We start from the raw sequence: 11,328 nt of genomic DNA, 5'->3' as shown, positions 1-11,328 counted from the left end.
ACCTATGACTTTAGCTCAATTCTCATTCTTAAATGAATCCAAGAGAAAATGGAGGGGTTAACTTTAATATTTCTCTTTCTTTTCTTTTTTTTTTTTTTTTGAGACAGTCTCACTCTATTATTGCCCAGGCTGGAGTGCAATGGTGTGATCTCAGCTCACTGGAACCTCTGCTTCCTGGGTTCAAGCGATTCTCCTGCCTCAGCCTCCCAAGTAGCTGGGATTACAGGTATTTGCCACTATGCCCAGCTAATTTTTACATTTTTAGTAGAGATGGGGTTTCACCTTATTGGCCAGGCTGGTCTCAAACTCCTGGCCTCGAGTGATCTGCCTGCTTCGGCCTCCCAAAGTGCTGGGATTACAGGTGTGAACCACTGCGCTTGGCCCCAAGAAGGGCTGTTTCAATGGCTCTTACGCTAAAAGAATCCTCAGAGCAAGTGAACCTGTCCTTTTCACGAGGAACATTAACAATGCGCTGATGAAAGTGTTCATGGTGCTGCTTTCTGTTGAGTGTCTAGTGTGGCTTGCTCCCCCTTAGGATCCATTTAACCTGAGATGAGCGTTCTAATACCCGCCACCCTCAAATCTTATTCAGAAATTTTTCTTACCAAGAATGTAGATGTAAATTCAGTTTCTACCTCTTGGAAAAGCAAAATGAATGAAACAAAATGGTTAAGAAGGAATCATCCCTGCTACTAAGAGATTTAACTCTTCCTGGCGACATAAAAGAACAGGAATGACTTGTTGGTCTGTGAAGATAATCTCTAACAGGCAAGCCTTCCAAGCTATTCTGTTAATGGAGTTACTAATCTCATACTCAGGTCCTCCATTCCATTCCTCTTATCTAGGCAAAGTCTTTTGACAATGCTACATTTGGAACAACAGTTAGATATGTGGGATTATCACTCACTGTCAATTTTCCAAGCAAGGGACTTAGTGCTCAGTATGAATTGCTTATCCAGTCCCCTGAAGGGAATGGGGTAAAAAGAAGCTGAGAGATCCTAACTGCAGTATTCTAAATTCTGCTAATATTTAAGCCACCGTTTACTGAAAACCTTATGATTAGATATTAAAGACCAGGTGCGGTAGCTCACGCATGTAATCCCAGCACTCTGGGAGGCTGAGGCAAGAGGACCACTTGAGCCCAGGAGTTTGAGACCAGCCTGGGCAACAGAGCAAGACCTCATCTCTACTAAAAAAGAGAAAGAAGAAAATTAGCTGGGCATGATGGCATGCACCTGTAGTCTCAGCTACTTGAGACTGAAACATCTTGAGCCTAGGAGATTGAGGCTGCAGTGAGCTATACTCGTGCCACTGCATTCCAGTCTGAGCAACAGAATGAAACCCTGTCTCAAAAAAGAAAAAGAAATGCCGGGCTTGGTGGCTCATGCCTGTAATTCCAGCACTTTGAGAGGCCAAGGTGGGTGGATCACAAGGTCAGGAGTTCGAGACCACCCTGGCCAATATGGTGATACCCCGTCTCTATTAAAAATATAAAAATTAGCCGGTGTGGTGTTGGTCACCTGTAGTCCCAGCTACTTGGGAGGCTGAGACAGGAGAACTGCTTAAACCCAGGAGGTGGCGGTTGCAGTGAGCCAAGATTGCTCCACTGTACTCTAGCCTGGTGACAGAGTGAGGCTCCATCTCAAAAAANAAAAAAAAAAAAAAAAAGAGAGATATTAATGATGAGCACCAACACAGTAAAATAAAAGTTATCTTAGCTATCAGGGAAAAAAGTAGAAAATGAGAAAGAAAAATTATTTTAGGTGTCAGAATAAAAAGAGGAGAAAATGACAAAGGTCTGTAACACCTACCTCCTTGTGCAATACATGGGTACACGCCATTGGATGCAGCTCACTGGGCTGGACGAGTTTCTGGCACATTAGACACAGCTTACAGGTGGCTGGAGCCTGTGGAACAGAGGAGACATAGTCAAAATGTAAGGAAACTTGCGCCTCCTTGCCATTTATGACTATAATTCCATGCATCAAAATGATTTCTATCAAAAGAAATAAAAATCCAAATATAGATTCTTGCCTAAAATACTTGCATTTTCCCAGTAGGGCTGCAAATAACCCAACTGATGGTTTCTTCCTGCACTCCACCTGTAAACCCACTACTTCCTCACCTCCAGCTTCTCCATACCACACTGTTCAAAGAAAAAGAATCTTACATGTGAAGACCTTCCAGGATATGAAACTTGGGCAGAAGGCAAGAACATTGGGGTACTGATTTGGGCCAGTGGAGCAGGGAACAAGGCCCGGATGCGACCAAGTGGCTGTAACAGAGCATATCACAAAAATCACTTATTTCCTAGTCCAGCAAAGGAAAAAAGCAGACTAACTACCACTGGCTGGAATGCTTTTTCCCACCCCATGTTTTTCTGAAATCTGCCTCCTTCCCACACCTCAGTAGGCCTAAGTTCTCTGCTGAGTAGCTTTCCTCACCTGAGTGCTTGCTGCCACCCGCTCATGTTCTGCCAAACGTGCAGCAACCAACTGGATAAGTTCCTCCATGGTCAGGCCTGCCATGGTGGTACGTGCTGTCTTGATCTGCTGAAGAATGTTGGTCATCTGGGCCCTGAGAAAGAAAAATGTTGAGGGAGAGAAAGCCTACACTATACCCATGGGGAACACCCATGTAACATCCCCTATTTTAACTCATAAGCATTTCTCTGATAAAGGAATTTGAATTAGTCCTTGAAGATACTTACTTATTGCACTGTGGGAACCGAGTCAACAGCTTCTCCAGGATCTTTTCCAGTTTGTCTACTGGTTGTGGCCGGGGAGTTTCAGTAGAAGCCTTAACACCACCCAAGCCTGGGGGAGGCGGGATGGAGGCAGCAGGGGGCATGTGTGGACCGTGGGGGCTGACAAGGGAACCCAAGCCAGGGCTGTTTCTGCCATGGGAGCCAGGAAGGGGTGAGGAAGTCTGGCTGGGCTGGGAAAGGGCAGGGTTCAGGATTGGGAAAGACAAGGAGCGGGGATCTGCACTGGGCATAACCATGGGCATTGTGACCTGCCCAATGGAGAAGGGCATTCGAGGAGCCAGAGAGGGACTGGGTTGAAACACCTGAAGCATGAAGTCTGTCTGCAAAGAAGAAGAGGTAGAGGACAAGAGAGAAAGGAAGAAAAAGAAAGTTTAGGAAACTGGAGAAGAAATCAATGAACAACTCTTGCTGAATAGGGATGGTCACAATATCTTCATAAAAAGAACAAGTACAAGACTCTGCTTCTACTACCAACACAGAAAGGTGAACTTCCCCCCAAAGCCAGCTCTCTTACCTCTGATGGGGGTGGAGGTAAAGTGGGAGTAGGGATTTGAGGAAGGCTGCTCAGCTTGGCTCCATTCCTCACTAACTGGATATGACTATTAAATTGGTCCTAAAAAAAAAAAGGATTATTTTTACTGCTGAACTGAGGCTCTCTAGAAAGACAGCACCGCTCATTATTAGAAAAACAAAAGGAATAGTAGGATAGGCCCTAAACAGCGATAAAAAAGGCTGCCTCCCAATTACAAGAAGTGTTATGCACAGACTAACACTGACTGACTGATCACACATAAATACACTTACACGAACATTTTTTTTCATTATCCGAACTCCATTCAGTCTCGTCCCACTCCTGCTTGGAACGAACTGTCTCCAGTGTTGGGGGAGTTGACCTTTCAACAAACCAACAGGAATTTACAGATTTTAAGAAAGCCCTGCTGGACACAGTGACTCACACCTATAATCCCAGCACTTTGAGACACCGAGGGAGGGGATCACTTGAGCTCAGGAGTTCAAGACCACCCTAGGCAACGTGGCAAAACCCCATCTCTAAAAAAAAGGGCAAAATTAGCCAGATGTGGTGGCTCTCACCTATAGTCCCAGCTACTTGGGAGGCTGAGGTAGGATGATAGCTTGTGCCCAGGAGGCAGAGGTTACAGTGACCCAAGATGGCACCACTGTACAACAGAGGGAGACCCAGTCTCAAAAAAAAAAGCCCAATTCCTAATTCTCTGAGATGGCAAAATAGTAGCTGGTTAATTGACCTTGAGAAAAGAGGTGGGAACAGGTGTAGGAGAAGCCCAAGATTCTAATTCCTTTGCCTCACTTTAACTCCAGTATCTTTTAAGCCAAGTTTTTGAGAAAGAGAACCAACCACAGTGAGAGGATTCTTGTCTGCCTGAAAATGCCACAGGGGTCCTCCAAGTTCCATGGCAGAAAGAAAAAGAAATGACTACATAGGAAAACAAATCTCCAAAGACCACTCTCATGCTTTGATAGGTTAACGGATGCTAGCCATTTTTTATTTTTTAGAGACAGGGTCTCACTGTCACCTAGGCTGCGGTGCAGTAATGCAATCAAAGCTCACTGCGGCCTCGACTTCCTGGGCAGACAAGTGATCCTCCTGCCTCGACCTCCCAAAGTGCTGAGATTACAGGAGCATGCTATTACATCTGGCTTTCACAGAGTGTTAAAGCATTAAAAAATACAAAACTATAAAACTGTAGAAGGGAAGAGTTAGAGTACAGAAGTTCATAGTATGGGAAGAGAAATCGCTGTAACTGCTATTGCAGTCAGAGATAGCCTTACAATTCCTCTGAAGATAGAGTAAGTGTCAGACTTGCTGGCCTAGGAATTCAAAAACCTAAACAAACAAACAAACTGCAAGACAATTAAAGCTGTAGAATGGAAAGGTACCTACTTGAGGTAAGTAAGGTGCAATTCTGCCTCTTTTTCTGCTTCTTCTAGTTTCAGTACCAATAACTCTTTCCGGCTTTCTAGTGATAAGATCTAAGGAAGCCACACACATATAAATATTAATTTTACATACACAAAGCTACAAATGAAACAGTGAAAACAAATGCTTACTGGCTCTCCTATTACAATGCCAAAAGTAGATACCATTTAGAAGCCTAAAATTAAGGCTTTCAAGATATCAGCTGCTCTTCTCACCTCTGCCTTCCAGGCACGTTCAGTCTCTTCCATAATGTTCCTATTTATTTCACCATCCTGATTCTTAAGTCTATCCAGTTCCATTTCCCACACCTCTCTGTAAGATAAGAAACCAAGAAAAAGACTAAGAAAGAAAGATAAGCTTGTTGAGAGACACCAAAGCAAAAGTAAAACCCAAAATTGGTCAGCCGAGTGTGTTACAGGAAGTCTTACTCTAAGTATTAACGATATTTATTTTTCTTTCTTCTTATTTTTTGCTAATCAAAAGAGAGTTAAAGTATCAAATACAGATACAGACAAATAATGTTTAAAGTGGTCTGCCATTGCATAAAGGCGCTGTATTTGAAAGTAAAAATGTTGTGGCCGGGCATGGTGCCTCATGCCTGCAATCCCAGCATGAGATATTATGTAATCCCAGCATAATCAGGAGTTTGAGACTAGCCTGGCCAACATAGTGAAACCCCATCTCTACAAAAAATATACAAATTAGCTGGGCATGGTGGTGCACACCTGTAATCCCAGCTACTCAGAAGGTTAAGGCAAGAGAATCACTTGAATCTGGGAGTCAGAGGTCGCCGTGAGCTGAGATCGTGCCACTGTACTCCTGCTTGGGCTACAAAGTGAGACTCCATCTCAAAAATAAAAAGTAAAAACTTTTATATCTCCACTTGCTAAAATAAGGTTACTTAGAGCAGGAAAAAGAGTGCATCTTAGAACAAAAGCCCTCCATTGAAGGCAGAACATTCTTCTATGTTCAAGAGGATTCAAAATTATCATGGTATTCTGCAGTCTTCTTTCCCAACATGTCTTTTAGTATGGGTCCTGAAGAATGTGGGACCAAATACAGGTGTCCACTTTTTTTTTTTTTATAGACAAGGTCTCACTCTGTTGCCCAGACCAAAGTACAGTGCTATGACTTTGATTCACTGCAGCCTCAACCCCACGGGGTTAAGCAATCTTCTTGCCTTAGCCTCCCAAGTAGCTGGGACTACAGATGCATGCCACCACCCATGCCTGGCTAATGTTTATTTTTTGTAGAGACAGGGGTCTCACTTTGTTCTACAGGCTGTTCTCAAACTCCTGGGCTCAAGCCATCCTCCCACCTCAGCCTCCCATGGTGCTGGGATGACAGGCTACTTGGCCTGGCCAGAGGCGTACTTTAATATTCATCCTTAATAAAGCAAATCACTAATTTGCTACTAAACACACTGATGCAAGCGTATTAATTTTCAAATTTTCCTAGCTATAGTAACTATGCTTCAAAAGGAAACAGTGTTCTCTTGTTCTCTTCATACCTCAGGACTTCTCATTTTCCTTGGTTACCTCACTCTTACATGCTTTCCCCCCACTCAGCATTAGAGGGACCAACTGTCCTGGTTTGCCCAGTACTGAGGGATTTCCCAGGATGGATAACTTTCAGTGCTAAAACTGGGATGGGTGATCACCCTACTCAGAACTGAAGAGGCCATTAAGCAATACCATTAAAGCAAATTCCATTAAAGGAATTTCCTTATATTACATTTGATTGTGGTAAGTTTTATAGCTGGAAGCCCAGATTACCAAGATCAGTGGACAGAATATGATGAAAATACTGAAATTATCTCCCCTACATTTTAAAAAGGTAAAAATAAGAAGAAAAGCTTGGGAAGAGTTACATCTTTTTTTTTCCTTTGGAGACACAGTCTTGCTCTGTTGCCAACGCTGGAGTGCAGTGGCATGATCTAGGCTCACTGCAAGAGATTCTCCTGCCTCAGCCTCCTGAGTAGCTGGGACTACTCAGGCGTGTGTCACCATGCCCAGCTAATTTTCTGTATTTTTAGTAGAGACGGGGTTTTACCATGTTAGCCAGGATGGTCTCAATCTCCTGACCTCATGATCCGCCCTCCTCGGCCTCCCAAAGTGCTTGGATTACAGGTGTGAGCCACTGCACCCAGCCAAGGGCTAAATCTTAAGAAAAATGTTCCCATTTTTCTGTTTTGTTTTTGTTTTTGTTTTAGAGATGGAGTCTCTGTCACCCAGGCTGAAGTGCAGTGGTGCGATCTGGGCTCACTGCAGTCTCCACCTCTAGAGTTCAAACGATTCTCCTGCCTCAGCCTCCCGAGTAGCTGGATTACAGGCGCCCGCCACCATGCCCAGCTAATTTTTTTTTTTTTTTTGGTATTTTTAGTAGAGATGGGGTTTTTTCTTTTTTGCCAGGGTGGTCTCAAACTCCTAACCTGAGGTGATCCACCCACCTCGTCCTCCCAAAGTGCTGTGATTACAGGCATGAGCCACCATGCCTGGCCTTTTCTTCAGTGAGAGAAACTTTCATTTCCCTTCTGTTTTTGTAGTAACCTTACATATATGAAAGGGAGCAATTTGCTTAACCTAAGTATATGAGGCCCTTTCCTCTCACATATTCTTGCTTTTGACCCAGTTCTCCACACATCCCTCATTCTCCATTTCATGTATAGGGAGGGAAGGGATGTATGTGTCTGTGTGTTCACACTTATTCATTCAATCTCAAATATTGTCGGCTCTATTGACAAGGTTATTCATCTAATAGAAATGAGAAGTAGGTGGGCATTTTCTGCCTCAATTTCCAGGTATTGTCTTCCCCCAGTTAACTTCCTAGCAGAGAACACATTCTCTAGTAATTTTGGTTTTTATTTTGAGACTGTCACCCAAGCTGGAGTGCAGTGGCAGGATCCTGGCTCACTGCAACCTCCACCTCCCAGGTTCAAGCAATTCTCCTGCCTCAGCCTCTGAAGTAGCTGGGACTACAGGTGCGTACCACACGTTTGGCTAATTTTTGTATTTTTAGTAGAGACAGGGTTTTGGCATGTTGGCCAGGCTGGTCTCAAACTCCTGACCTCAGTGATCCACCAGCTTCAGCCTCCCAAAGTGCTAGAATTACAAGTGTGAGCCACCACAGCCAGCCTAATAATTCTTTAGACAAAGATTTTATAGGTAGCTGTGTTTTCCGCTACAACACATATTCCCTCCATTCCAAAATATATGAAGAGTCAGAATGTTCTTACCATAAAAATATGTAAAATACATTACAGAGTCAATCCATCTAGCTTGCTATTCACTCTGACAATGGGATAATTGTGAGAAAACAGGACAGTTGCCTTCTGTGACTGGTGTTATCCTTGAAGATTATGGATACTCACTGAACATCTCTAACTTTAATTAAATACATTGTCAACTACAAATATAAACTTATATTAGAAAAATCCTCTTATGTCAATGGAGACATTCCACATATTCACATATTCCTGTGGGCAAAAAGCCCACAGAAAAATATTTTTGCCCACATTTACCTCATCTAACAAAAGGAACTACTCGCAACAATAGCAAAAATGGTTAAGAAATTATTTTTTTATTTTCTTTAGAGAGAGGGTTTCACTGTATTGTCCAGGCTGGAGTGCACTGGCATAACTCACTATAACCTTGAACTCTGGAACTCCCACTTCAACCTCCTGAGTAACTAGGACTATAGGCATGGATCATCATGCCCAGCAAATTTTTTAATTTTTTTGTAGAGATAAGAGTCTCCCTACATTGCCCAGACTGGTCTGGAACTCCTGGCCTGAAGTGATCTTCCTGACTTATCTCCCAAAGCTCTGGCATTATAGGCATGAGCCACTGTGCCCAGCCTTGTTCCAGTTCTGAGGGGTAATGCTTTCAACTTTTCTCTCTTCAGTGTGATGGTGGCTGTGGGTTTGTCATACGTGGTTTTTATTATTTTGAGGTATGTTCCTTCTACGCCTAGTTTATTGAGGATTTTTACCATACAGGGATGCGGGATTTTATCAAATGCTTTTTCTGCATCTATTGAAATGATCATATGGTTTTTGTTTTTAATTTGGTTTATATGGTGAATCACACTTACTGACTTGTGTATGTTGAGCCATCTTTGCATTACTAGAATGAAAACCACTTGATTGTGGTGAATTATCTTTTTGATATGCCATTCAATTTGGTTTGCTAGTATTCTATTGAGGATTTTTGCATCGATGTTCTTCGGGGGTACTGGTCTGTAGTTTTCTTTTTTTGTTGTGTCCCTTCTTGCCTTCGGTATCAGGCTGAGACTGGTTTTGTAGAATTAGTTAGAGGATTCCTTCCTTCCTGATCTTTTGGAATAGTTTCAGTAGGATTGGTATCAGTTTTTTGAATGTCTGGTAGAATTTGGGTGTGAATCCACCTGGACATGGGTCTTTTTGGTTGGGAGATTTTTTAAATTACTGATTCAATCAAACTGCTTGCTATTGGTCTATTTCTCCCTGGTTCAAGCTTGGGGATTCCAGGAATTTATCCATTTCATCTAGGTTTTCTAGTCTGTGTACATTTAAGTGTTCATAGTAGTCTCAGATGATCTTTTATATTTCTGTGGTATCAGTTATGGTATCTCCACTTTCATTTTTGACTGGGATCTAACAAAAGGAACCACTTGCAACAACAGCAAAAATGGTTGAGAAATTATTTTCTCATTTTCCTTTTTTTTAGAGAGAGGGTTTCAAGTTTATTTGAATCCTCTTGCAGCTAATCCAGCTAGTGGTCTATCATTTTTGTTTATTGCTTCAAAAAAAACAACTTTTAATTTTACTGATCCTTTGTATTTTTTTGGTTTTAATTGTGTTTAGTTCTGTTCTCTGCTTTTTCTTTTCTTCTGCTAGCTTTGGGTTTGGTTTCTTCTTGTTTATCTAATCCCTTGAGGTATGATATTAGGTTGACAATTTGTGATCTGTCTTTGTGATGCAGGCATTTGGCACTCTAAACTTCCCTCTTAGTACTGCTTTTGCTGTATCTGAGATTTTGATAACTTCTCTCACTGTTATCAATCATTTCAAAAAATCTTTTACTTTTTATCTGATTTCATCATTAACTCAAGGATCATTCAGGAGCAGGTTAATTCCTGATTTTTATAGGTTTGAGAGTTCCTCTTCGAATTGATTTCTAGTTTTATTCTGCTGTGGTCTGAGAAAATACTTGCTATTATTTCAATTTAAAAAATATATTAAGACTTGTTTCGTAGTTTATCATATGGCCTATCTTAAAAAATGTGCCACTAGGCCAGGTGCAGTGGCTCATACCTATAATCCCAGCACTTCTGAAGGCTGAGGTGGGTAGATTACTTGAGGTCAGGAGTTCGAGACCAGCCTGGCCAACATGGCAAAACCCCATCTCTCCAAAAAAAATACAAAAATGAGCAAGACATCATAGCACACGCCTGTGGTACAGCTACTTGGGAAGCTAAGGCAGAAGAATTGCTTGAACCCAGGAAGTGGCGGTTGCAGTGAGCCAAGATCATGCCATTACACTCTGGCCTGGGCAGTAGAGTGAGACTCTGTTTAAAAAAAAAAAAGAACGCTGGGCACGGTGGCTCACACTTTGGGAGGCCAAGGCGGGCGGATCACGAGATCAGGAGATCGGGACCATCCTGGCCAATATTGTGAAAACCTGTCTCTACTAAAAATACAAAAAATTAGCTGTGTGTGGTGGCATGCGCCTATAGTCCCAGCTACTCTGGGGGCTGAGGCAAGGGAATTGCTTGAACCCAGGCAGCGGAGTTTGCAATGAGCCCAGATCGCACCACTGCATTCCAGCTGGGCAACAGAGGAAGACTCCGTCTCAAAAAAAAAAAGTGATCCATGTACTGATGGAAAGAATGTATATTCTACAGTTTTGAGGTAGAATCTTATATAAATGTCTGTTAGAGTTCAGTTTAAGTCCAGTTCCTTTGCTGGCTTTCTACATCGATGATCTGTTTAGCACTATCAGTGGACTGTTGAAGTGCCCCACTATTATTGTACTACTGTTTATCTCTTTTCTTAAGTCTAGTAGTATTTATATTATGAATTCAGAAGCTCTAGTGTTATGTGCATACATATTCAGGATTAGGCGAAAAGAACAAATCTTGGCCAGGTGCAGTGGCTCATACCTATAATCCTAGCACTTTGGGAGGCCAAGGTGGGAGGACTGTTTTAAGCCCAGGAGTATGAGAGCAGGCTGGGCAACATGGCGAAAACCCACCTCTACAAAAATAGAAAAATATTAGCCAGGCATTGGTGGCTTACGCCTGTAGTCCCAGATGCTTGGGAGGCTGGGGCTGGAGAATCACTTGAGTCCAGGAAGCAGAGGTTGCAGTGAGCTGAGATGGTACTACTGCAGTCCAGCCTGGGTGACAGAGTGAGACCCTATCTCAAAAAAAAAGAACAAATCTAGAGGTATTCGCATTATCCGACTTCAAATTATACTACAAGGCTATAGTAAGCAAAACAGCATGAAACTGTAGACATATTGACCAATGGGACAGAATAAAGAACCCTGAAATAATGCCAAATACCTATTACCAACTGATCTTTAGCAAAGCAGACAAAAACATACACTGGGAAAAGGAAAGT

At 42.4% G+C, this 11,328-nt stretch overlaps 1 protein-coding gene across 1 annotated transcript in view; it reads right to left on the bottom strand.

Moving 5' to 3' along the window:
* Positions 1 to 1,739: 1,739 nt before the first annotated feature.
* The window catches only part of RNF214 (ring finger protein 214), a 50,679-nt gene continuing 41,090 nt past the window's right edge, over positions 1,740 to 11,328 (bottom strand). The window contains 9 exon segments of the mRNA XM_017523250.2: positions 1,740 to 1,907; positions 2,171 to 2,275; positions 2,445 to 2,577; positions 2,711 to 3,087; positions 3,282 to 3,380; positions 3,572 to 3,614; positions 3,616 to 3,660; positions 4,689 to 4,777; positions 4,940 to 5,036. Of these exon segments, the coding sequence (XP_017378739.2) occupies positions 1,767 to 1,907; positions 2,171 to 2,275; positions 2,445 to 2,577; positions 2,711 to 3,087; positions 3,282 to 3,380; positions 3,572 to 3,614; positions 3,616 to 3,660; positions 4,689 to 4,777; positions 4,940 to 5,036 (1,129 nt within the window). The 3' untranslated portion in view covers positions 1,740 to 1,766.

Source organism: Cebus imitator, unplaced genomic scaffold (assembly GCF_001604975.1).
Source record: "Cebus imitator isolate Cc_AM_T3 unplaced genomic scaffold, Cebus_imitator-1.0 Scaffold28, whole genome shotgun sequence".
In the NCBI taxonomy this organism is placed as follows: domain Eukaryota; kingdom Metazoa; phylum Chordata; class Mammalia; order Primates; family Cebidae; genus Cebus; species Cebus imitator.
The sequence above is the reverse complement of the archived record's forward strand: the minus strand, read 5'-3'. Positions and strand labels throughout refer to the sequence as shown.